The 26,317-nt window shown below is 40.0% G+C and overlaps 2 protein-coding genes across 2 annotated transcripts; one reads left to right on the top strand and one right to left on the bottom strand.

Moving 5' to 3' along the window:
• Positions 1-6,723: 6,723 nt before the first annotated feature.
• edem2 (ER degradation enhancer, mannosidase alpha-like 2) lies at positions 6,724-15,556 on the bottom strand. Its single transcript, XM_074644824.1, has 11 exons — positions 15,414-15,556; positions 13,732-13,842; positions 12,904-12,943; positions 12,601-12,706; positions 12,373-12,498; positions 9,866-10,077; positions 9,464-9,605; positions 8,539-8,663; positions 8,300-8,444; positions 7,908-8,029; positions 6,724-7,478 (listed from the first exon to the last, which is right to left on the bottom strand). The coding sequence occupies exons 1-11, from the start codon at positions 15,554-15,556 to the stop codon at positions 6,996-6,998; spliced, it is 1,755 nt and encodes a 584-aa protein (XP_074500925.1). The 3' UTR covers positions 6,724-6,995.
• On the top strand, positions 15,486-25,222 carry LOC141773132 (secretory phospholipase A2 receptor-like). The gene is made up of 9 exons (XM_074644825.1): positions 15,486-15,598; positions 19,280-20,047; positions 20,234-21,070; positions 21,223-21,296; positions 21,493-21,683; positions 22,341-22,560; positions 23,527-23,868; positions 24,076-24,173; positions 24,664-25,222. Exons 4-9 carry the CDS (start codon positions 21,254-21,256, stop codon positions 24,781-24,783), a joined length of 1,014 nt encoding a protein of 337 aa, XP_074500926.1. The 5' UTR covers positions 15,486-15,598; positions 19,280-20,047; positions 20,234-21,070; positions 21,223-21,253; the 3' UTR covers positions 24,784-25,222.
• The last annotated feature ends 1,095 nt before the right edge of the window (positions 25,223-26,317 follow it).

Here is a 26,317-nt window from a genome sequence, read left to right as displayed (position 1 = left end):
CACTGGTTTCATGCCAGTGATTCTCTGGGAGGAGAACCGTCCAGAGGCGCCAGGAGAAAATTTCATCATCAGTTTTTTTGTGTCATTCCACCAGGACTGGATGTATCCCAGTTTGTGCTGGTTCAAATCCCAGGATCATGTGGGAACACCTCATCAGGTGAAACTTAACAGGACGTCTCCTGTAACCATCTGTGTCCAGTCAGTCACTCATTCATCCTACAGTGAGTGGAGCCACATTGTAGTGACATCACTAACCCCGATCAATTAATGTTATGATTATTATAAAAAGGTACAGATGTTGATGTTAAGCACTCTTATCTAATTTCCTGGCTGATATTAATATGAGATCTGGATCTGGATATCTGGATCAGGAAAAACATGTTAAAATGCGATCCATGCTGGTTTTGATGTTCTCATCAATCAGCTTCATTTTTTTTTTTTTACAGTTTTTGAAATTGATGTTTTAATGCCAGAATCGAAATATTTGCTTCATTTGAGTCTATGTGGAGGTAGAAGGAAGTTACCGCTTTTATTGTTGTAGTCTGAGTAACGTGACGTCATATCCGTTCCGTAGCCGTCACTCAAAACAAACCGTAGCGGAATGAATGATTTGAGCATATTTTTATGCTAAATGCAGTACCTGTGAAGGTTTCTGGACAATAATTTTCATTGTTTTGTGTTAATTGATTTGCAATAATAAATATATACATACATTTGCATAAAGCAAATGTACAATTTTTTTGCGATTTCCGGTAATCGTGATTAACTATGGACAATCATGCGATTAATCGTGATCAAATATTTTAATCGATTGACAGCCATGCCTCAAATGTCTAGTAAAAAAACCCAGAAAATATTCACATTTAAGAAGCACAAAACTTTTTTTCTTAAAACATTACTCAAACCGATTTATCGATTATCAAAATAGTTTGTGACAACTAATTGAACGATTAATCATTGCAGCACTACTGACAACCACTGTAAAAGTTTTAACAGTGACATTCAGCTGCTTTCTTCTTCTTCAGTGGTCTTCTAGAAGATGTGTCCAGAGCGCCAACTGCAGTGTCGGAGAGAAATGGCAACTCCCACATGGACGACAGCATGACTTGCGTGAGTATGTGCACATTAAGTATGATAACCTTTAAATAGAAAAGTCAGCAGGGTCCTGTAGATAATCCTCTCCATTAAAAAATAACTTTAGATTTGATAACCTACGCTCCTCAGAGTGAATACTTTCTGGCCTTGAGGCTGAATTTCTTCCTTTTTTGTTGTTGTAAATATTCTCATAGTAGTGACATTACTCCAAGAGACCAGCTGGGAGGAGAAACGGCAAAATCACACTGGGACTCTTTAACCTCCCAAACCACACTTAATTAAAAGAGACACGGACCGAGAGAACGGAAGCTCCTCCTGTCTGGGAGAAGTGTTGAATTAAATGATCTCACTGTAAAGACGTCAGAAGATTTAAAGTGTTAGATACATCTGGTGAAAGCCCTTATTTCACCAAAAATACATCCATATAACGTTTGTCGTGCTTAAATACGAGGTGCAAATTCTTAGTATCAATAAAAATCGATTTTATATCGATATACGTCCCCGTGAAGGACAACTTGCCGAATACCTATCGATGTAGTTGGATCGTAGGAATGTAAATCAATACATCGATGTAGTAGATGAATCCTTACACCACCATTATATACACTTATCTCATGCGCACAAATTAAAAATAAGGTGGGAACGTTTTAATTAAATTGAGGCCACGAATTATATCTCATTCACACGTATTACTAAATTGTGACTTCAACATAGATTATTTTTTCTCTCTACGGCCACTCCCGGATTTCTTTCTAACTTTTTAGAACCTTTTTTCAACTGTTTTAATTCTTTGCATCTTAAAGGGACTGTTTGTAACTTCTTACACGTATATATCAATCCGGGTCGGTGTCCCATGCGCGCTCGCCTGTGGCTACGCTGTTCAGACTCAGACTCCAACACAAACTACACGGAAGCACCAAAACCGCAAAGTTCTATCTAGTGAAGCCCGTCTTGCAAAACAGTGTTGGCCGCGGTCAGAGGGCGCGGGGGAGACCGTAGCTTTGCTCTCCAGGGCCGGAGTCTCTGCTGTACTCTGCTGCTCTGCTCCTTTGTCTGCTTGCCTTCACTCACACAGCGCGCTCATTCTCGTTCTCTCGCTCCACCTCTACACGTGCATGCGCACACACTACACACTGCAGAAGAGTTAGTTTAGCTCTGAGAATATCTAGTGAATGTTTGTGCAGAAATAACTGCTGCAGCTCCTCCAGACCAACAGAGGTTTTCCGTGTCTTGTGAAGTGACGGGGCTCCGCAGCGAGTAACGTTATCGTCTCCGACCAAAACTCCGGTGTCTCCACTGTTCCCTCCGGCCGCGGTCGGGAGGCTGAAGCAGGAAAAGCCAACACTAGGATCAGCATTGATTCATGGAGAGACCTTCGTCTGGTCAGCTAACATTACTGCCAAGCAGGTGAAATATAGAGTGATATTGTGGTTTTAGTTGACGTGTGTCGCCTCACTGTTTTGACGGATGCTCGTTCACATTCAAGTAGCGCGTGCACACAGGCGAGCGCGAGCAACAGGACGATGACTTTCGTTGACTTTTACGGCCACAGGTGTCGCTGTTACAACCAATTTCTGATTCTTAAAACAGTCCCTTTAAAGGAACAATTCAACATTTTGGGAAATACGTCTATTGAGATGTTCAGATGGATATCAAACTCACGTCCATGTGTTAATTATGGAGCTGGAGTCAGGACGTGGTTAGCCTAGCTTAGCATAAAGACTGGAGCCAGGGGGAAACAGCTCTTTCCAAAGCACTAAAACACACCAAGCACCTGCAGCTCGGAGGGCGGGTGTACAGCAGGTGTCATGGATGCATGGTTCAAATGAACTCTTCTAGAGGAATTTAAAAGTCTGTTTAATTAGAGATAAAAACTGAGAGAGCAGCATGTTGGTGCTGTGCTGCAGTAAATCCCCTCAGACTGACTTCACTCTTACAGGAAACAGAGCAGCTGAGGCAGATTGCATCACCACATGTTCTTCTGTTATTATTGCTCTGAGCGAGGAGAGCACAGAAACTCACGGAGCCAGCAGACAGGACTGGAGGCTTTGTTTGAATAACACCTTTCTAAAATAAATGTTTGCAAAGTGGATGTACGGAGCGCCCAAAACTGACAAATATAGAAGAATGTAAAATAGACAGAATTAACCAATAAAACCCTGGATGAAGGTGAAATGTAGAGTTTAAAATAGCAGTAGAATATAATAAAAGTGGTTGAAATGGTGAAAAGGCTGCTTGTTAAACAGAGTGATAACAGAGACACAGTAGAATAAAGTAAAGTGACAGCAGAGTGGAGAAAGGAGTCTGAGCTATCTAATCTGTTTTAAAGACGTTTGGATCGAACTCAAGTTAACACTCAGCAGTTAGTCATGATGTAGTCATCAATACCGATAGAGCCAGAGACACACCCTGAGAGGAAGGGAGGAAGGAAGGGAGGGAGGGAGGTAGAAAGGGAGGAAGGAAAGAAGGAAAGGGGGGGAAATAGACCTGGAGGAGTCAAGAAAGGAACAAAGGAAGGAAGGAAAAATAGATGTGGAGGAGCGAAGGAAGGAAGGAAGAAAGGAAAGAAAGGCAAGGATGGAAGGAAGGAAGGAAGGAAAGGAAATAGACCAGGAGGAGCCAAGGAAGGAAGGAAGGAAGGATGGAAGGAAAATAAATATGCCTGGAGGAGCCAAGGAAGGAAGGACAGAAGGGAAGACGGAAGGAAGGAAAGGAAATAGAACTGGAGGAGCCAAGGAAGGAAGGACAGAAGGGAAGACGGAAGGAAGGAAAGGAAATAGAACTGGAGGAGCGAAGGTAGGAAGGACAGAAGGGAAGACGGAAGAAAGGAAAGGAAATCGACCATGAGGAGCCAAGGAAGTAAGGAAGGAAGGAAGGAAGGAAGAAAGGAAAGGAAATGGAGCAGGAAGAGCCAAGGAAGGAAGGAAAAGAGACGGGACGTTAGAAGTGTGGAAAAAGGGATTCTTTAGTTTTGTGATGAGGAGAAGGATAGAGGGCTGAAGGAAGGGGAAAAGGAAGGAAAGAAGGAAAGGTAGGAAGAAAATGGGATTCTGGAGTTGGGAATTGAGAATAGAGAGGGGAAAGAAAAGAGGTGAGAGGAAGTGAAAAGGTAAGAAAGGATACAAGAAGAAAGGAAAGAAAGGGAGAAGGAGAGAAAGACGGGGAAAAGAGGGATGAAGGAATTTAGGAAGAGGCAACTAATAGAAGGGAAGGGGGAAAAGAGGAGAAGAGGAGAAGGAAAGGGTGTCTAAAAGACAGTAAACATTTTAAGAGACAAAAGAGATCCAGAGGGAGGAGGAGTGATGGAGGAACAATGCAAAGGTCATAATAAAAGAGACGAACCCCACCCATAGAGAGAGGAGGAGGGGGGCAGATGGAGAGAATAAGAGGAGGAGGGGAACAAGAAGGAAGGGGGAAAGATGAGAGAAAAGGGAGGAAGGAGAGGAGAGGAGGAAACAAGGAGAGGAGAGAGGGAGTCCCACCCTGAATGACGGAGGAGGGGATTTCTGCTGAAGCTAAATGACAAACAGATCCAGAGTCAGAACTAAATCCAGTCACAGAAACACAACTGCTGGACGTCAGAGAATAAACTGGACTTTATTTAGCATATACAAGGAAGGAAGGAAGGAAGGGAGGAAGGGAGGAAGGAAGGAAGGAAGGAAAGGAGGGGAAATAGACTTGGTGTGGTCAAGGAAGGAAGGAAAGAAAGGAGGGAGAAGGAGGGGAAATAGACCTGGTGGAGTCAAGGAAGGAAGGGAGGGAGGGAGGGAGGGAGAAAGAAAGGAAGGAAGGAAAGGAGGGGAAATGGACCTGGTGGAGCCAAGGAAGGAAGGAAGGAAGGAAAGGAAGGAATGAAGGAACGGATGCACCTGAGGACACATCATCTCAGCGTCTCTGTTGTTGTCACCTCTGAATGACCCGATGCATTTGCCTCCACACTTAAACTGTGTGGTTCTAACTGAGTCTGTAATTTACACCAGTGGTTCTGAGTCCGTTTAGCTTGTGTGGGAGCAGCTGGAGGGATGGAAACCAATCATAACTTTATTATTAATGCTGCTCGTAACGTGTTGATCTTTATCTTTAAAGAGTGAAACATAAAGATGTTTACATGAAATTATATCAAAAATGTGTATATTTTAAAAGGAGAATTTTGTGCACAATGAATGAAAATAAAATATGTTTTCTTTAATCTTACAATCCCCCTAAAATCTCTGGAGGTCCCTGAAGGCTCCTGTTACTTTACCGCCTCCTGCTGGCAGCTCTAAACAATTACACACCTGCAGCCCCAGATTGATGTCTATAGAACATACTGACACCATGATGATCACACAGGTCTGCACCTCACTGTGCTATAAAAGGTAGACATTGTAATTTAGCATTTCAGCATGGATGGATGTTGATTTTTGAGTAACTTTCAACTTGGGCTGGGACGATTCACCTATCTACTGATTCGATACTACCACGATACTTGGGTGCTGATTCGATATGTATTACGATTTTTAAGTATTGCGATTCGATATTATGATTTATTGTGATTTTTGTTAACTTTATTTAACACCAGAAAATGGGAAAAAGTTGAATGTCCCGAAGTCAAATATATCAGGATCATTGTCAGGAATTATTTATAAAAGTTTTTCCAGCAACCCAAAAATCAAAGAATAAAGACATTTCCCTCACAAATTAGTGGTATTTTCTTTTTAATTTATAAGGGACATGTAATGTTTTATACTTCTGGTGAATATAATCCAATCAATCTTATTTCCATATATGTATTTTATATATACAGTTCCCTTTGTTAACACCTTATTTTGAAAAACGGACGTAGTCACACGTGTATACTTCCTCTAACTTCTCCAAGTCCGTCTCTAGCTCTCCCGTCAGCTCCGTTCTCTTTATACATCCATGGTCAGCTCCATCGGGGCCGTTTGAATGCATTTAACATAAATGTCAGTATATGGGTGCTCTACAGTTGTAGCGTCGGCCCATTTGACCACGGAGATGAGAGTGACGGCCGGCTTGACCGAACGTTACCCCGATACGATAACGTTTCCTCTCCGTGACAGAGTTAGCATGCAGCTTTAGCCGTGATGTCTAGCTCTGCTTTTCCTGTCAATGTGTGAAACCCAAAGTGTTTCCATACTTTACTGGATGTGTAGTGTTTACCACTTTGGATTTAACATGTGAGGGTGCAGGTCGTATCTACGCAGACCCTCCGCCGTCTTGGACTTTCTCCTTGTGGGTCGCTAGGGTTCGTTTTGGTTGAAGGATACGGAACTGGTATGACATCACCTTAACAATAAAAGTGGTAACTTCCTTCCACCTCTGTATAGACTCAATGAAGCAAATATATCGATTCTAGCATTAAAAAATCTATTTCAAAATCGTAAAAAAAAATCGTGATACAAAGATGAATACATTTTTTCCCCCCACCCATAGCTACAGACTGTATCTCATGATCTTCATCAGCGTCATCACATGACCTAAATTTGGACCTTTGGCCCTTTTGGGGTGGAGTTTGATAATTGTAGATTTTTCTGATTAAATCTTTATAAAAATCTTATTTTCACTACGGACATTGTTCTTCGGTATGAAGACAATAAACAATATGACACATCACACAACCGCCACAACATTTCTAATAAATACAAATATATTTCAGCTTCAGTGTAAATTAGAGCAACAGAGTCAACACAGCACATTTGAGCTCTTGGTCCACGGGTCCTGAGTGCCTTCATCACAACACAAAAACAGCTTTATGGAGCGTGGAAATTGGATCCTCACAACTCCAGCTGTGATTTTCAAACATGTTTGTTCCCTGAAAGCTGACATGTTGTTATAGGAATGCTTGCTGTGATCCAATCAGTGGCAGAACGTTGATATCAGGTGTGACCAGGTGAGTGTCAGGTGTTATCGGTGAAAACTTGTCCCATGATGGAGAATCGAGCGCTGAATGGCTGAACGGGGCAAGACAGCAGGGGGTGCGTCTTCTTCTCGCCTGGTTTTAGAGCGATGCTTTCTGATTGGCCGGGGGGAGGGCCTTCATTCTGTTCGGCGGGCGGCTTTGATTGGCCGCTTGGCTTTTTCGCGGGCTGCGACAGGCTGAGCAGGATGTCTCGGAGCTCCTGTCGGTCCTGGGCGTGGCGGCTGCAGCAGTAGAGCGCCGCCGGGTCGAGAGGGTGAGCCTCCGTGTTGAAGATGAACCCCCCCGCCCCTAAAATACACTGCCCCCCCTCGCCTCCCTCCTCCCAGGACCCGTCCCCCTCCGTCCCCCCGCCGTGCAGGAAGTGGTCGGGGTCAAAGAGCAGGTAGAGGTACTTGATGGTTTCAGCCAGAAAGAAGGACTCCATCCTGTTGTCCAGCTGGTGGTCTCGCAGGTCTTTAACCTGCAGGAGGAGAACATTTGTTCCAGTGCTCTACATTATTTTGTCTTTTAAACATTTGATTTTTGTTTTGTCATAAGTGGAAATATTTGATAGGAACAGTGTGTAACATTTCGGGGGGATCTATTGGCAGAAATGGAATATAATATTCATAACTATTAGAGATTAGATTAAAATAAACGTTTGATTAACACGAGATGAATTCATACGAACTTACCAAAACTACAATCCAAACATATGTGAAATTGCATTGAAGTCTATGGGATTTTCTGTTTTCTATCCACCAAAAGGGGGCGCGGCCTTGACTTTGTGTGTGCCGGTCTGATGTATGTTGTAGATGAGTCCTTAAATTTATGACTAAATAAGCTTCAGACTAAAGTTTGGTCTCTTTGCCTCTGAAAAATGTTTTTGGCTCAGATGGACGGATCTTACGCTGGCGTATCCGCAGGGCGTCTTGGTGATCTTCTCGATGGACTCCAGAGCGTCGAGGCCTAGCTGGAGGTAGGTGTGGTCACCTGTGGCCCTGAACAGGTACATGGCGCTCTCTATCAACTCTGGAATAAATAAACACACACAGAAACACTCACTGTATTTGTGTTCACAGCCAGGGAGCGAGATATTGACCCGAGTCATTAGCTGGTTTAGTTTTCAGCTGCTGCAAAGACCAAAGTAACTTCCAAAATAAAACCCCCCAGTTTTTTAATCATTTATGTGAAACCTTTGAATTACCCAACCGAAAAACATTATTACATTATGTCTATGTGTGCTGATATTTTACACTCTCTTTTCCAGGTCATTACTGGGTAAGAGGTAGGTGGGCTGACCTGGTCTCAGTGGGTATCCCTCTCTCTTGTCCACGGTGTAACCCTGAGGGATGCTGTAAAACTCCGGCAGACCTCCAAACTGTCTCCACACTGAGTAATAGTTCTGGAAAGTTCTCACAGCGCTGTCCAGGTTCCCCAGGAGAGACTGAAACACACACGTAAGAAATTTATATTTTTGAGTATTTATGTATTTGTCAGCAGCCTTAAGTCAGGGTTGTGTGTGTTTTCAGTGTTTGTACCTGCAAGCCGGGCCAGAAGGCCTCCAGAGACTGGAAAACAGGCATGGAGACGGTCCCTTTATGCATCTGGACCCACAGGTACCAGTCGTCAAATCGGGTGTAGTTCTGAATGGCTCGATCATACTCTGAGAAAAGGGATCACATTAATGTTTAGAAGAAATAATTTCATGCACCACATGCCCGGACTTTTGGAGTTTATCACAGATGTATGTAGATTTTTGTTATTTTACAATGTCTTTATGGTCAGGTGAGTTTTTTATTTATTGTTAATGTTTTTTAAATTATTTATTAATATTATTATTAGAATTATTATTTTAATGAATTTATATATTTATTATTTTATTTATTTTGATTTATATAATTTCATTTATTTTTGATCTTTGTCTTTTATTGTTATTGTTAGAAAAGGCATCACATTGATGTTAATTAGAATTAATTTCAGGTACCACGTGCCTGGACGTTTGGAATTTATCACAGATGTAAGTAAACATTGGCGATTTTACAATGTCTTCATGGTTAGTTGGGTTGCTTTATTTAATCATTTTTATTTAATTTTTTTCCCTTTTAATTTACTTATTTTAATTTATTTATTGTAATGTATTCATTTATTTATTATTTCTTTTTTTTTGTTGATTTATATCATTTCATTTATTTATAATTTTTTTATATTTGTCTTTTATTATTATTGTTATTATTATTATTTTCATTCTTAAAATTCCTTGATGTTGCGTACCTTTCCACTATTGATTGCGGTGCCCTCTCTGCATTATACACGCATCAATAAAGTGTTGATACTAGAATTAATGTCATGCTGTGTTTTTCATTCTCTATCTATCTGTTATCAGGCTGTAGGCGTGGTGGCGTGGTGCCTTGCTCAAAGGCATGGGGCTGAGGGAGGAGGAGAAGGTTGTTGAGTGAGTGTTACCCAGGAACATGTTGAGCAGCTCCTCGTCCTGCAGCATGATGGCTCCTTTCACCAGATACTCAAAGTAGGAGTCCACCCCCGCTCCGATACCGGCATCCTGAGCCACCCACTTCTTAGACAGGACGTCAATGTGGTTCCCCACCTGGACAGAAAGACAGACAGGTAAGAGAGAGAGCGAGACAAGTGTCCAAAGAGTCTTCTAATCCTTTTCCTTTCTCCATTATAACCTGTAAATCAGCAGTTTTTTTATTTTAATGGTATTTATATGCTTTTTGGTGCTGTTCAATTGTATAAAATATAAACTAAAAAGCATATTTATCCAAGATGTAGTTGTGTAAAGAGGTAGAGAAGACGTTTCCATGGTTACTGTACTAAAAGCAGACAGACAGGTGGACTAGTTACCAGCCCGATGTCAGATCTGGTCTTCCACAGGGCTCTCAGGGCTTGGCGGGCCACGTTCTCAAACGTTGGGTCTCCTGTTAGTCGGCTCAGCGTGGCGAACTCCAGGATGTAGGTTCCCACGCCGGCGGTACAAGTGACGGGTGTTTCGGTGGGGCTGACGCCGTTCAGCAGGTTCACCGTACCGTACGGCATGCCGGTGGGAGTCTGGAATGCTGAAATCAATTATACAACACAGGGATTTAAAGGTGATGAAAGCTGGTGTCCATTATTCTGACTTGGTTGTTAATAGAGTTGCAAAAAACGGTTATTTCCATGATTAATTAATGTGTCAATTATTATTAGTGGATTACTTAAAGGCTGGGTCCATCTGCCAAAAGCAGTGACGTAGGTTATCACAGTAAGCTAATCAATGAGGTTATGGATAATGTACATACAGTTGCATAAAGCAAGCGTATTTGTCCATTCCCATGTTGATAAGAGTATTAAATACTTGACAAATCTCCCTTTAAGGTACATACATAACAGATAAAAAATGTACGATTAATCATGATTAACTATGGACAATCATTACAATTAAATATTTTAACCGATTGACGGCCCTAATATAAAGTAATGAAATGGACCACTTCAGTATTAACTGGCCTGCTGCCAATTCTTCTGCCTTTTCCCTCACCAAGGGTGAGACGTTTGCCATTTTTGGGCGGCTCTGCGCCCCCAGAGCGCGGGCAGCACATGCAGATAAACGGCGCCCCTTTTACCAGGGCTCCTCGTTCGTCTAGCTGTGAGCTGCGATGGCGCACGGCCCAGTTGAGGATCGGCAGAGTTTCACTTTGAGGTCATTACGAGACCAGGCATTAGCAATCCACTTGAGGGCGGCTTCAACCACATGTGCTTTCCCTCGTGCACATTCGTTTTCTGTAAAGTAGCTAAGGAACACCAAGTTTCGCAGAGAAAATGACTTTTTTTTTTTTCTTCCCGTCATTATTTCAATGTGCACGCAGCACCACCAGCCGGTCTGTGAGGCAAAGCATCATGGGAGTAAAGTCAAAAACAAAACAAATATTGAATTAACGTTAGCCGACCGTAGCTTTAAAATGTTTTGCACATGGTGTCATATATGAAAAGACCCAAAATGAGCACTGTAAACGGATTACTTGTTAACTATAAGCAAATAATTCAACCAGCGTATAGGAATGATTCTGTCTCAAGCAATTTGATCCATACAAGCAGTTGATCACTGTAACCATGATCACTATAAGAGGTTTCCACTGTATGACCTCTCTAAGCAGCCCAAGCAGGGACAGGGGTTGCAAATGAGCCTCGGCTAGAAATCGTCTATGCAACACGTGTATCATGTTATTGTAACCTGTTAGTGTTTTTTGCATTGTCCCTAACAGATAAACAAATAAATAAAGAAGCTGGGATCATCAAATGTTTGCCATTTGCGCTTGATGAATAACTTAAATAATTCACTCGACCGACTACTAACATTTCATCTGCTCAAAATGAAATAGATTTGCCCTCACTTCACCTTGGTGTTGGCGTGGGAGCATCAAAATAACAGATGCCAAGTCTCCGTGAGTAGACATTTCATCACAGCACCATGTCAGACTCAGCTTAAATTTACATGTATGGTTCGGAAGTACTTTACATAGGCAAATGAAATTTCCTGGACTGACAAAGGATTGACGGTGTGCTCTGTGTGTATTTGTATACTCATCCTTTCTATCTGGTGTCCCATCACTCAGGTCCCTCACAATTATGCTTACAAAGGAATGAACGCAGCACGCCATGACAGAACAATGGACCTCATAGTGAAGGACATATCAAAATATTTTCCACCCTCAGTGGGAATGTACAATCATTCCTGTGTCAAACCTTCCATGTTTCATCTCTGCAATAGTATCCCAGGTACTTTTTCACATCCAATACAGTTGTATAAAAATATACCTAGTCTTTGTCTAAAACTTAACTTTAAGTCATACTTGCTACAGACACTTAAATGTACCTGTTGCATAAAGCCTCCCTATGAGTGACTAATGTAAGACTGACTTAGATAGCCTGTCACGCAACGCATTATGGGTGAAATAAGACACAGCCTGCACCTCTGACTCTAGCCTTGAGGAAGCCTTTATGACCACGGTCATTAAATACCAACCACTCCTAAATACCATCTCAGAGCTGGTTATAGGTGCAGATTACTTGTTTTTATATTTGGCAGCCTAGGACACACTCACAGGTTGGTTGTTAGGGGGCTTCAACAACTTGAGATGCCCATAAAGGGGTCTAAACGGCCTGTAAAGTACTGTGCTGTCTCTGCTGTCATTAGACGCTGCTACTATCCCTGAGAACTGAGTAGGCCTACTGCGTTTTTTATTGTGAACACCTATGTCACTGCCCCATGATTTTGTGAATGTATTCTACGGCACATTTGAATATTTGTGTCCCTTGTATCGTTCTTCTCTATACGGACATAAATAAAGTGATAAAATGTGTTTTTTTTATACCAGGCAACAGCTTCCTGGCAGCGTCCTCGGCCATCCTCAGCAGCGGTCCTGAACAAGGCCAACCGGGCTCCAGCTCCATCCCCGCCCGACCTGCCAACAGGTGAGCTGACAGCAGACCACCCACCACTACACACACACACACACAGAGGACAGTTTAACTACTGAACGTAAAGAGAAAAGACACAGTAAACTAACTTGTGATTCATTGATCGTCCTCCTCCTCTGTACCTCTGATGTTGGTTTCGAACACGGAGGCGTTGACGTCGATGTCAAAGTCCACGGTGTCTTGGAGGAGCGACGCCACGCGCTGGAACTCTGTGCTGTTTCCCAAAACCTTCAGAGAAAATATTTTAAAATCAGACGTGAACGCAGCATGACTATTTCACAAACTTTAACAGGAATCTACCGTTTGTCTCTGCTTATAATCAGACTTGATCAAAGATGTTTACAGTCTTAAAAGTCCTCTGAAATAATACTGAATAATTCAAATTTTTTATTCATGTTTTGACAAAAATCGTTCTCAGATCTTACCAGCAGAGTGTCGAGAGCATCGATCAGAGTGAGCGAGAAGCTGTTGAGAAAATATTTCATTTATTATTTCTTTTTTTTAATTTTCATCTTGATGTTACATAAGAACATTAAGTCGAACAACAAAGTTGAAAGAAAAATTATTATTATTATTATTATAAATTCATTAAAAACGATAATGAACAATATAGAAAAGGAGGAGGAGAAAAAAATATATATAAAATAAAATATAATTATATGAGTTAATTGTATATCGAGACACTTATAAGAAACATTTGTGATTCTTCATTTGGCTTTAAAGGTTTGAATTTCGCCAATTTACAGAATCTACATTTATGAATATAAAATGTAATCATCAAAATATAAAAACTGACTGAAAAGAAGTTTTCTTGTGTCAGAATGATCATATTATTCATTTAAAGTAAATAAGTAAAATACTCATTAATAATAATAATAATAATAATAATATCAATTTTATTTATAAAGCACTTTTCATACAAGAGATGTAGCTCAAATTGCTTTACAAACAAAAATAAAAATGCAGCACATTTAAACAAGACAGTAAAATTAGACAATAAAAAGACAGTAATAATAAAATATATAAGTGAAAAAACAGGGACTATAAAGAATAATAATAAAAATGGGAGAATTATTTAAAAAAAATGAGAAAGATTTAAATAGAAAATTAATAAATAGGGTTTTCATTCATAAAAATTAAAAATATGAGTAGACCTGCGACTTTCATAAATCCAACATACTGCAGTATTTTAAAATGTTCTTCTTCAGCTTTATTAGTTACAGCCGTACCAAAACACAATGATGTCGCCTTACCTGCCCCAGGTGTCCTGTCCGTCACAGGTGAGTGGGCGGAGCTCGTCGTAGGGGAAAGCGTTGTCAAGGTAACTGTTGTAGGCGTGGTAGAACATGGATTTGATGCGCTGTCTGATAAACGGAGCAGGTTATAGAGAGGACACTGGTTAATGACAATTAATCATCAAGTCTGACATTTAGAGGTTGAGATGCTTCTTTAGTTCGTTCAGTAAAAAATGTATTATATGTGACAACAGAATAGAAAACCTGCAGTCTCGTTTATTCCACCTCCATCTAGACTTCTTGTGATCACTTTCAGTAACAAATGTCCCTTTATTTTATTTCAACTTCTATCATCAATTATTTACATGTGACAAAATTACACTAAATGATCACTTTAGATAGTCTTGTTTTTTAAGGAGAAGGTTTCAATTGATTCATAAAGGAGGCAAGTTTGAGGAGAGAAGTTGTGCTTGACGGACAATTTTTCTTTTTGTTTGCATCCAAAGCTTCTTATTGAAAGTCTGCTTTCAGAGAGAGTTTATCAGTGGTGTAACGCAACTACGTACATTTACTCAAGTCATGTACTTATGTACCAATTTGAAATACTTGTGTTTTACTTGAGTTTTTCATCCCAGTCCTGTCCAGAGAAAAGCACATATCTCCAGATGTGTTGATGTTGAATGTTTGTGATAAACTAAAGGATGAAGTGTTCCTTTATGTGTTGAGAAAAACCTCCTTCTGAAGCTAAATGAAGTCTATGGTGCCATAAACAATAATGATAAGAAGAACAATACATAATAGTAAAACACTGACAGGGAACATTTCACTGACACGTCAATACTTTAACTACATTTAGATGATGACATACTTTTACTTCAGTAAGGTTTTGAAAGCAGGACTTTTACTTGTAGTGGAGTACTTTCACAGTTTGGTATCTCTCTGTGTGTCTCTCTCTGTGTGTGTCTCTCTGTGTGTCTCTCTGTGTGTGTCTCTCTGTGTGTCTCTCTGTGTGTGTCTCTCTGTGTGTGTGTCTCTCTGTGTGTGTCTCTGTGTGTGTCTCTCTCTGTGTGTGTGTCTCTCTCTGTGTGTGTGTGTCTCTGTGTGTGTCACAGTTACCTGACAGTGTCTGGATGTCTGTCTGTCTGTCTCTCTCTGTGTCTCTGTGTGTGTGTCTCTCTGTGTGTCTCTTTCTGTGTCTGTCTGTCTGTCTCTCTCTGTGTCTCTGTGTGTGTGTCTCTCTGTGTGTCTCTTTCTGTGTGTCTCTGTCTGTCTCTCTCTGTGTGTCTCTGTCTGTCTCTCTCTGTGTCTCTGTGTGTGTGTCTCTCTGTGTGTCTCTTTCTGTGTCTCTCTGTGTCTCTCTCCTTGTGTGTCTCTGTCTGTCTCTCGGTGTGTCTCTCTCTGTGTGTGTGTGTCTCTCTGTGTCTCTCTCTGTGTGTGTGTGTCTCTCTGTGTGTGTCTCTCTCTTTGTGTGTCTCTGTGTCTCTCTTTGTCTCTGTGTGTCTGTGTGTCTCTCTTTGTGTGTCTCTGTGTGTGTGTGTCAGTTACCTGACAGTGTCTGGATTTCTGTCTGTCTCTCTCTGTGTGTCTCTCGGTGTGTGTCTCTCTGTGTCTCTCTCTGTGTCTCTGTGTGTCTCTTTGTGTGTCTCGGTGTGTGTCTCTGTGTGTCTCTCTTTGTGTGTCTCTGTGTGTGTGTCAGTTACCTGACAGCAGCCATCTCCTGCTCAGTGAACTGACGAGCCCCCGCGTCGCTCAGCAACCAAACAAACAGCGTCACGCACACGGCAGCGCGCATGGAGAGACACGAGGACACCCGGGAGCGAGCCACAGGTGAACAGGGAGACATCAAATAGAAAAAAAACACAGAGAAAGAGAAGGAAACACACGGGTGAGGCTTTCTGCTGTTGTTGTGTCAGCTGTCCGGAAGTGAACGATGTGCGCATGACGAGTAGAGGAGTGACGTAACCTGAGCTGCGTTCAAGAACAAACCTTTTTTTTTGTTTTAGCAACGTTAGCGAATGTAAATTTAATGTTTAAAATCTACCAAAACAAACGGAGGGAACCGGTAGAGAATGATTAGTTAATCGATAACAGAAGAGCTACATTATCCAGCTGCTTTTTTTGGTGGTAAAAACTATAATATCAACACACTTTTTAGCTTATTTGACAGTTTTTCAATTAGTAACTGAGTTATGTTCAAGAGCAAACCGGGGGTTTTGTTTTAGCAACGTTAGCGAATGTAAGGCAAGGCAGCTTTATTTGTATAGCACATTTCAGCAACAGGGCAATTCAAAGTGCCTTACCTAAACATTCAAGAACATTGTGACAAAGTGCAAAAGAACATTAAGACATAATTAAAACAGTTATAAAAACATTAAAGATTAGGAAATAAAAACAAGCTAAAAATGAAAAAACTGTTTATTTGTTTTTATTTTACAACTCTTTTAAACCTAAGAGTTTTGTTAGAGGGCTGACATGAAGTTCCTGATTAAACTCACATTTAACTATTTCATTTAAAAAAAAAATTTCAAAATGTATTTCGAACTTACTAAAATTAGAAATAAAGAAAAAGAGAATGATCATAGGCAAGGCAGCTTTATTTGTAGAGCACATTTCAGCAACAGGGCAATTCAAAGTGCTTTACATAAACATTCAAGAACATTGCGACAAAGTGCAAAAGAACATTAAGACATAATTAAAACAGTTATAAATACATTAAAGATCAGGAAATAACAACAAGCTAAAAATAAAAGCTAGGATAGAAACTAAAATAGAATATAACACACAAGAGTAAAAGCTGTAGTGCAGTATAAGATCATTATCTGGTTTAATTAAAGGCAGCAGCAAACAGGAAAGTTTTAATGTAAATATAATGTTTAAAATCTACCAAAACAAACAGAGGGAACCGGTAGAGAATGATTAGTTAATCGATAAACAGAAGAGCAACATTATCTAGCTTCTTTTTTTTGGCGGTAAAAACTATAATATCAACACACTCTTTAGCTTATTTGAAAGTTTTTCAATTAGTAATTTGAGCTGCGTTCAAAAACTCACCGTTAATAAACGTTCTTTGTTAAATATACAGTAAGTGTCATATGCACAGCGAGTACTGAGAAGCAGTCTAGTTGGCAATGAATGCTCATTAAATATGTATAAAAAAGTAAAAAATGAGGATCTAAAACATAAAATAGGGCAGAAGTGAAAACAGGAATAAAATATAACATATATATAAATAATACATCCATATATATATACTGTATATTTTTATATATATATATATATATATATATATATATATATATACTGTATATTTTTATATATATATATATATATACATATATATAGGTAGACATGGTGTGCAGTACTTGCAAAATTAATAAACTGTAATGTAAATAGGAATGTAGAAGTAATGAATATACAGAGATGTAAACAGGTAAAACAGTAAGTAAAAGTATTTATAGGTAAGTTCTTTACACATTAGTTTAACTCATCCTTTTTATCATTTATAAACATAATAGTTAAGTGTATATTGATCCTCCTGTGAGGCATCCATAACTGAATGCTGGTGCAGATAAAGAATGACAATATAATAGTACACAGTTATAAATTATAGTTGTATAATACAAAATGTGTCCTCATAGGAGAAATTAGAAAAATTAGAATTGTTAAAAAAAACACTTGTAAACACAGTGTTTGAGGGTTGAGTGACAATCTTATTGATCTGAATCTGTAAGTGACCAGATTAAGTTATCAGATAAGTGTTGTGGAGTAAAAGGTAGGCTACAATAATTTCCTCTGAGATGTAGTGGATTAGAGGTAGAACATGGAAATACTCAAGTGCAAGTACCTCATAATTGTACTCAATTGAAGCACTACATTAAATGTACTTAGTTACTTCCACCACTAGTGTTGGAGGATGAAGGTTAGGCATTGACCTCGAATAGTTAAGGTTAGGCATTGACCTTGAATGGTTAAGGTTAGGCTTTGACCTCGAATAGTTAAGGTTAGGCATTGTCCTCTAATAGATAAGGTTAGGCATTGAGCTCTAATGGTTAAGGATAGGCATTGACCTCTTATGGTTAAGGATAGGCATTGACCTCTTATGGTTAGTTTATGCATTGACCTCTGATGGTTAAGGATAGGCATTGACCTTGGCAGCAAGCCTCGCAAAAGTTTTTGCAAGTTTTCACAATATGTGGGTTACCTTCTAGACACTACCCAATCGGAGCCTGTCATGGCAAAAACAAGCACTTTTAGTGGATGTAATGACGGGACCTAGAACCTGCACCGAGAGAACACAAACACATAGAACAGACATACACAAGGAAAACAACAGAACACAGAGTGAAACGTAACAGTAGCCCATAAGTGATGCCAAACCATGACTCCTATTAGACCACAGTCCCAACAGTCAGCAGTAGATGTCACATAGAAGTGGTGTACACAATCTGAAAGCTGGGAACCTGAAGATTGATTTGAAATGCAGCTCAGCACTATGTGACAAGTTGATCCAGTTCTAAATTAGAAATAAACATTGTGTTTTGGTATGGTGCTTATTCAAATATTGAAAGTTTAGATTGTATAAGGGCTTAGAAGATTTGGGGTTTGATACCATTTGTTACACAGATTTGGTGCTAAATTTAATTTTACCTCACAAGAATTGATAAAAATGATCAATGATCCCTCCAAAATACCACATTAAGACACCAAGACCTTGAGGAACACCATAGAAAAAGCCATGCTGGGATTTGATATCAAAAACTTTTGAGATTTCTGCAAGAATTGTATTTTTCGGCAATTGGATGGCGAGCACTTCTGTTGTGTAAACTGCTCAGAAACCCCCTTATTGTCAATCTACCTAGGAAAGCCATCCATCCTCTGAATGCTCTAGGTCTCTAGTTTTGTGGCTGTAAAGTTACATGAGGCTGTGATTATCCTAGAGGTCACCACAGGTCATTTTATACAGTGCGGTCAAGTTTCAAAAAATGGTCTCACTACATTGGATCCACAAGAGTCTCAGCTTTACAGTGATACCAATTGTATGCAATTCTAAGACTGTTTAGGGACCACAGTATGCAGAAACCATTCTTAGAAATGGCAAAAATCACACATTTATACTGCATGCAAAAAAACTGCATGTGATTATCATAAAGTGGGCATGTCTGTAAAGGGGAGACTCGTGGGTACCCATAGAACCCATTTTCATTCACATATCTAGAGGTCAGAGGTCAAGGGATCCCTGTGAATATGGCCATGCGTTACTACAATTTAGCTTAAATTTGGAGTGTTATTTCACAGGTCCTGAGTGCAGGTGGGGGTCAGTGGGGAGGAGTGAGGGGGATGTAGGTGTTTGTCTGATGTCGGAGCGCGTGAGGGATGTGAATGTGGGTTTATCAAACCGGCTGTATATGTCATCACAGCACACTATCTGACCGCAGTTTAAATTTGTTAAAATTTGCATTTAGTTTGGTTTGGTAGTACTTTACATAGGCAAATTGAATCCTAAGTCTGGACTGGTAAAGGATTTACTGTGTATTCTGTGTGTATTTGTGTACTGTGTACTGTTTAGTGTGTGTGTGTGATACTAGGCAGCAGTTTCCTGGCAATGTCCTCGGCCAACCTCAGCAGCGGTCCTAAAGAGAGCCAACCTGGCTCCAGCTCCATCCCCGCCCTCCCTGACAACAGGTGAGCTGACAGCATACTACACTATTACACACACACACAGGGCAGTTTAACTACTACTAATACGAAGAGAAAATTCCTCTGAGATGCAGAAAACTAACTTGTGATTCATTCATCCTCCTCCTCTGAACCTCTGATGTTGGTAATGAACACAGAGGCGTTGACGTCGATGTCAAAGTCCACAGTGTCTTGGAGCAGCGACGTCACGCGCTGGAACTCGGGTCTCCCAAAACCTTCAGAGAAACTTTTTAAAATTAGACGTGAACGCAGCATGACTATTTAACAACTTTAATAGGAATCTACCGTTTTTCTCTGCTAATAATCAGACTTGATCAAAGATGTTTACAGTATAAAAAAGTCCTCTGAAATAATTCTGAAATCTCACTTTTTATTCATGTTTTGACAAAAATCTTTCTCAGATATTACCAGCAGAGTATCGAGAGCATCAGAAAAGTACTGCACATTAGTAGACACTTGAGTGTTTGTGTTGACCTTATTGATCTGAATCTGTAACTAAACGTATCAGATAAGTGTAGTGGAGTAAAAAGTACAATTTCCCTCTGACATGTAGTGAAACATGAAAAGCAGGAAAAATGTGCTAAATACAGGATAGAGAGCATTTCTATTGGCTCTCACAGCTCTCAACATGGCCACTGTGAGCCTCTAACGGTGCTAACAGCGCTAACACGGCAAACAATGGTGAAAGTTCTGACAAAGATAACAGTGTTTACCTGAGGGGCAACTGGAGGGTGGGTGCTACGCTACCGCAACGACGGTCAGGATGGCATTATCAGCTGTAACCACCGTATAAGAGCAGTGCAGAGCGGCGGCCGTGGGTGAGCCAGTGGGGCACGCTCACATGCACGAACATGCACTAAAAGCACGCATGGCCGTCCGGCTATGTCAACAAAGCGAAGGAGAAGCTCTGATTAAAACACACACAGAGGGAGAGATTTCATTCTCTGAATGAGCTGCTACAGAGTTCACTTGACAGCGGTCCGAGACCGCCCCTTCAAGGCGGACCCCAGAGAGAGAGAGCGGTTGTTTGGTCAGCACCAGAGTTTGAATTCGGCGTTCACACCAACCCAAACGAAACGGGGGTAAACGCTCCAGGGTTCGGTTCAACTGGACTAAACAAAGTTGGTGTGAATGTGCCCTTAGTGGACATAAATGATGGTGCCAGCTTGCCCCAATAGCACCATATTGACCAATTTCAGATTTTGTCCCTATTAGTCAGTGAGACACAAAAACTATATAAAGAAATGGGGTTTAGGTTGAAAAATATCGAAGTTACGCTCAAATAAAACTATTTAGTTCCCTCTCCTGAGTGGTCTCCCTGCTCTCTGTCCAACCTTGAGACGGCTCTTACCAGCAGGTATGTTACCTGAATGTTTACATCACTTCCTTAAAATGAATAATAATCATTCATCACAGATAAACTTTATTACATTCATCATATACATACATGAAATTTGACCTCTGCATTTAACCTATCCTAAGCATTGGGAGCAGCGGGCTGCTGTGAAGCAGTTCGGTGAGCAACATGGTTTTCAGTGTCTCGCTCACGGACACTGCGACATGCAGACAGGAGGAACCGGGGATCAAACCATCAACGTCGTGGTTAAAGGACGACCCGCTCAACCCACTGAGCCCAAGATGTTCATGGCTTTATGTGACAGTAAGCAAACATATACAATTTATTGGTCCTAATGAAAAATAACCCTGATAGACAAATAAATGTTCCCTGAACCACTTTGCATAAAGTTCAAAGTGCAGCTAAGAGGGTAATGCATGACGTAATATATAGTCTCAAAATCTGCACATCTACAGTCACGGACTGAAAGAGAGGAGCAGAGAAGAGATGAGGATGGAAAAAGTTCTTCTCAGCATCGTCGCCCTGTCAGGCAAGAGTTTGATATATTTTCATACATTTCCCATTTTTAATACTATGTATTGTGGTATCCCTGTGACATTACTTTAGGTGTACAATACTCTCCCTTCTTTGATGTACAGTCTAACTTTAATGTAAAATGATCATCTACATTAGTGAGTTCAGTCATTTGTATTACATCTAATAAAAATGCATGTGTGTCACTACAGGGCTGTGTGCTGTCTCATCACCTGCTAAACGTCAGTACCATTTTGTTTATGACGTGAAGAACATGACTGAAGCACAAAGTTACTGCAGAGAGAAATACACAGACCTGGCCACTGTAGACAACATGGAGGATGTGAAGATCCTGAACAACACGGTGGATTTAAACAAAATGGATTCCACAGATAACAACCATGTGAGTTCACTTTTCTCTCTCTCAGTATGTCAGTGACAGGTGACGTAAAATCTTAGCCTACATAGTAACAACTAAATATACAGTAGTCCTCTCTAAAATGTATTAGAGTAGAATTATAAAGTGTGTTTATTATAAAGGTCCCTCGTTGTGTTTCACCAGACAGTGTTTTCCTGTTAAGCTGCAGTGGAGGGATGCTGACAAAAGGAGGGGATTTTGGATTAGAAAGACTGTAACTTTGGAAGATATCCACGAACATCAGAAGCTTCATATTAACTTCAGATCAACTTCTGAATATATTCTTACACAGAACGAGGACTGTGGATTTCATCCTTCCTCATTTACATTGAAAGAGCATTACAAGGGGACCTCTTAATGTCCAGAATGAAAAACAGGAAGCAAAACATGTTTCAATGTTCGTTGTACCTGACTGTTGTTTTAAAACAGTCCTGAAAAATTATGAACCTATAATTTCCAAACTTAAACTCTGCTGTGAAAGTTGAGCCAGAGCAATCGTAAAATCCTCTAATAAAGACGTAGAGGATCAGACTGATAGGCAGTATCAAGACTGTAAATGGAAAGTTAATGTAAAAATATTGTCTTGAACAAAAGCTAGAGCAGGGTCTAATTCTTTATATCACAATGAAATATTGTTTTCAGGAAGCCTGGATAGGGCTGTACGATGACCTGGACAGATGGAAGTGGTCACTGTCAGACACAAGTTTCTACAAACACGGAGAGACGGAGTTCAGACGATGGGCCTCTGGAGAACCGAACAACCTGAACAGTGGACAACACTGCGCGCAAATGTTTTTTGATGGAGAATGGGGTGACAACAATTGTGAAAACAACTATACGGCAGTCTGCTTATATGTCAGAGGTGAGAATATTAACTAATGAAGTTTCCCTTCTCTGCTTCTCTTTGTTTTCATTATTTGGGCCTTTGTAGTATCAGTCAATCAGTCAAACTAACTTTATTTGTGTAGCACCTTTCATACAGGTTAGTGCAATTCAAAGTGCTTTACAGGTGAATGACAAGCTGATAATTAGACAGCACAAATGTAAACAGTTAAACTATTTGAGAGTAATGCACACAAGAAATAGAAATGATAAAAAAATTGTATATTAAAACCAATAAAATAAATTTAAAAAATCAATAGAAAAATAGATAGAAAAACATTTTAAAACATGAAAACAATTAAAATGTTACTTCACTTCATTTATTCAACAGCTGTAGTTACTTTTCAGATTAAGATTCTACTTAAAAAAAAAAACATATGAGCAGCTTATAAAATACAATGTGTTGTTATATATCAAACCAGTGTTTCCCAACCTTTTTACCAGCCGCCACACTGGTTTTGTTCTCACCTTGTGAGTCTATGTGTGAGTCATCATGACAAAATGTGATCCTGGAGACTCCTACTGTAGCAGGAACTACCACAGAGGAGGTCTGAGTACTTTACCAGCTGTTTATACAGAATGGACAGATTCTGTCACTGCGATAGCATCACAACCGTACAAGATGCAGTAACGAAACTTTACAGGAGTGTAGCTGAGATCACAACTAAGGCTGAGTTCAAAGATGGATGTGGTCTGAGCAAGGGGGGTAGGAAGTGGGGAATGGGCCATTGATTTAAAGGACATTTTTATTCACGTGGAGAGACGGTTAAATACTCAATAACATGTATTAACATGATAATGTCTGACATTTTTATTTTTACAAATCCATTAGTTTATTGATGTGATTCCTTATATCAGTGGATTTATATTATATATTATGTTGCATGGATGGGAGGGTGTATGCTATGATGCCTCTTCACAGCACTTCACTGTGGTCTATTTTCAGGGCCGAATGTGACATTTATCTTGATCAACATCCCCATGACATGGACTGAGGCCCAGAGCTACTGCAGAGATAACTACACAGACCTGGCCAGTGTGAGAAACATGACAGATAACCAGAAGGTACAGGAGCTGGTACCTGCAGGAGAAAGCGTCTGGATCGGCCTTTTCAGAGACTCCTGGAAGTGGTCGGACGGAAGTAACTCCTCATTTAGGTACTGGGGAGCAGGGGAGCCTAATAACTACCAAGGGAGACAGACTTGTGTGGCTGCAGATTTTAGCTACTCTGGACAATGGGATGACAATCGCTGTGACGTCAAGAGAGCATTCATTTGCTACAGTCTGCGTGAGTGGTAACCCATGATTCAAATAGTATTCATATTTAGATTTAGGTTTACTTTAGCATCAAATATCCCAAATGATAATATAACAAAATCAATAGAAAACATCAAGTTCTGGAGGATGTAACTACCACATGTTCCCTGTCATTGTTTAAACTGATGAAATTCTACTCATCATATGAACAGAGAGTTTGTCATTTTCTTTTTCACAGCTACAACGACAAAGCAAGTGATAAGACTGAGTCTGCTGAAAGAGAACCCCTCTCTGGATCTGAATGACCCTGCTGTGATGGAGAGCATCTTGAAGCAGGTAAATCATGTTTTCTACTTTTATGCAAAAACAGAACAACTACATTACCCTTAAAGGCAAATTAAAATAGGATAAGATAAAACTTTACTGATTCCCAGAGTTACAGCGGTACAAGAAACAGTCTGAGGCGGTAGGAAACAGATGATGAACTATTTAAAATAATAAATACAGCAAAATAAGAACATTCAATAAATGACATTCAAAGGCTGTATACAGTACATTACAATACTTTGGCCATATACATGACATGAGTTGAGTGTTGTGTAGGAAGCTGTGCAGAAGTAAAGAGTCTAGTAGTGTCTAGTAGTCTAGTAGAAAGAGGGGGAAGTCAGAAACTACAACAGGTCGGCGCCATCTTAGGGAAAACACATGTATACATATGAAGCAGAGTGCTCCTACAATAGAGCTTCCAGATGAGTAAAACATAAATAACAATGCAGATTGTAATCTCTCTATGTGAGTGATAATGTTGAGGAGTTTTGTATCTCAGCTCAAACAGAGGCTGAAGGACCAGGGGGTGAATGACGACATCAAACTGAGCTGGAAGAAGCAGCCGGATGGAAAAGTCTTCCACAAGGAGAAGAAGAAGGACAAAAAGGATGAGCTTTAATGTTGAATTGCTCTGTCTGTTTTCATCAGAGAAAAGTGAATTTCTTTCCTCAAAGTCCTCATGTAACGGGTCAGAATAGAGCTGCAAACAATTAGCTGATTAATCAATTAGTCCCAACTATTTTTAAAATCAATGAATGCTTTTAGTCATTTTCCAAATTCCCAAATATTTGCTGCTTCCAGCTTCTCATATATGAATATTTGATGCTTTTCTTTGTCATATATGGTCATAAACTTAATGTCGTTGGTCTTTAGACTGTTGGTCGATTAAAACAAGACATTTGAAATAATATACAAAAAAGAATAATTTCTTCTGTAATTCCAGAAATTGTAGGTTCATTTATATATTTTACACAATTTATTGGTGTGATTATTTTAATGTATTTAATATTGAACACTTTCTATAATAGCTTCAATAAACCAGAATGGTCTTTTTCCTGATTTTAAACAGTTAACGTCTCGTGATCTACAATGTTTTTATACAGATTAATTTTCGCGTAGAGCACGTGAAGGCAACGTGTTGTATACGTCATCACGTCTGGCTGTTACCATGGACACGGAGTAGTCACAACACTGCTGACGTTAGTTAGCTGAACAAAAAACACCGATAATTTCTTCAGGACTGGCTGAGTACAACTTTGAACAATTTATATATTTGAATACATATGTGAGTGTATTTGTGAACAGTTTTTGTAAGGTCACTCATTTCAGCCTTATATTAACGTCAACTCTAACCGTTTGTTATTGTAACACTAGCTAATGTTAGCATGATTCAAATTCCACAATTTCCACACTTATTAATTCTATGGGTAAATGGGGTAAATGCTCCAGGTTTCGGTTCAACCGGACTAAACAAGGTTGGTGTGAACGTGCCCTTAATGGACGTAAATGATGGTGCCAGCTTGCCCCAATAGCACCATATTACAGCCCATGAGCAGCTCCTGTCTACAGCGCTCTCCCTCAATACTGGACCAATTTCAGATGTTGTCTCTATTAGTCAGTGAGACACAAAAAATGCAAAAAAAAAAAAGGGGTCTAGGTTGAAAAACCCTGAAGTTACACTCAAATAAAACTATTTAGCTCCATCTCCTGAGTGGTCTCCCTGCTCTCTGTCCAACCTTGAGACGGCTCTTAACAGCAGGTATGTTACCTGAATGTTTACATCACTTTCTTAAAATGAATACTAATCATTCATCACAGATAAACTTGATTACATTCATCATATACATACATGGAATTTGACCTCTGCATTTAATCCATCCTAAGCATTAGGAGCAGTGGGCTGCTGTGAAGCAGTCCGGTGATTAACCTGGGTTTCAGTGTCTCGCTCACGGACACTGAGACATGCAGACAGGAGGAACCGGGGATCAAACCACCAACCTCGTGGTTAAAGGACGACCCGCTCAACCCACTGAGCCCAAGATGTTCATGGCTTTATGTGGCTGTGGTCATTAAGGAGCCCTCATCATGTTTGAACCATCAAACCAAATATCAAAAAAGCCTAACAGCCTGTTCAGTACAGATAAGCAAACATA

Source organism: Sebastes fasciatus, chromosome 8, assembly GCF_043250625.1.
Source record: "Sebastes fasciatus isolate fSebFas1 chromosome 8, fSebFas1.pri, whole genome shotgun sequence".
In the NCBI taxonomy this organism is placed as follows: Eukaryota; Metazoa; Chordata; class Actinopteri; order Perciformes; family Sebastidae; genus Sebastes; species Sebastes fasciatus.
The sequence above is the reverse complement of the archived record's forward strand: the minus strand, read 5'-3'. Positions and strand labels throughout refer to the sequence as shown.

What these genes read in the sequence shown, in the direction of transcription:
- edem2 (XM_074644824.1), bottom strand. Translation starts at nt 15,556, where the DNA reads ATGTCTCCCTGTTCACCTGTGGCTCGCTCCCGGGTGTCCTCGTGTCTC. An exon ending in TGCCAGGAAGCTGTTGCCTG is followed by an intron (nt 10,078 to 12,372) that starts GTATAAAAAAAA and finishes AATTGATTTCAG; the next exon opens with CATTCCAGACTCCCACCGGC. An exon ending in GCTGCTCAACATGTTCCTGG is followed by an intron (nt 8,664 to 9,463) that starts GTAACACTCACT and finishes CCCTTTTCTCAG; the next exon opens with AGTATGATCGAGCCATTCAG.
- LOC141773132 (XM_074644825.1), top strand. Translation starts at nt 21,254, where the DNA reads ATGAGGATGGAAAAAGTTCTTCTCAGCATCGTCGCCCTGTCAG. An exon ending in CAGCATCGTCGCCCTGTCAG is followed by an intron (nt 21,297 to 21,492) that starts GCAAGAGTTTGA and finishes GTGTCACTACAG; the next exon opens with GGCTGTGTGCTGTCTCATCA. An exon ending in TGGAGAGCATCTTGAAGCAG is followed by an intron (nt 24,174 to 24,663) that starts GTAAATCATGTT and finishes TTTGTATCTCAG; the next exon opens with CTCAAACAGAGGCTGAAGGA.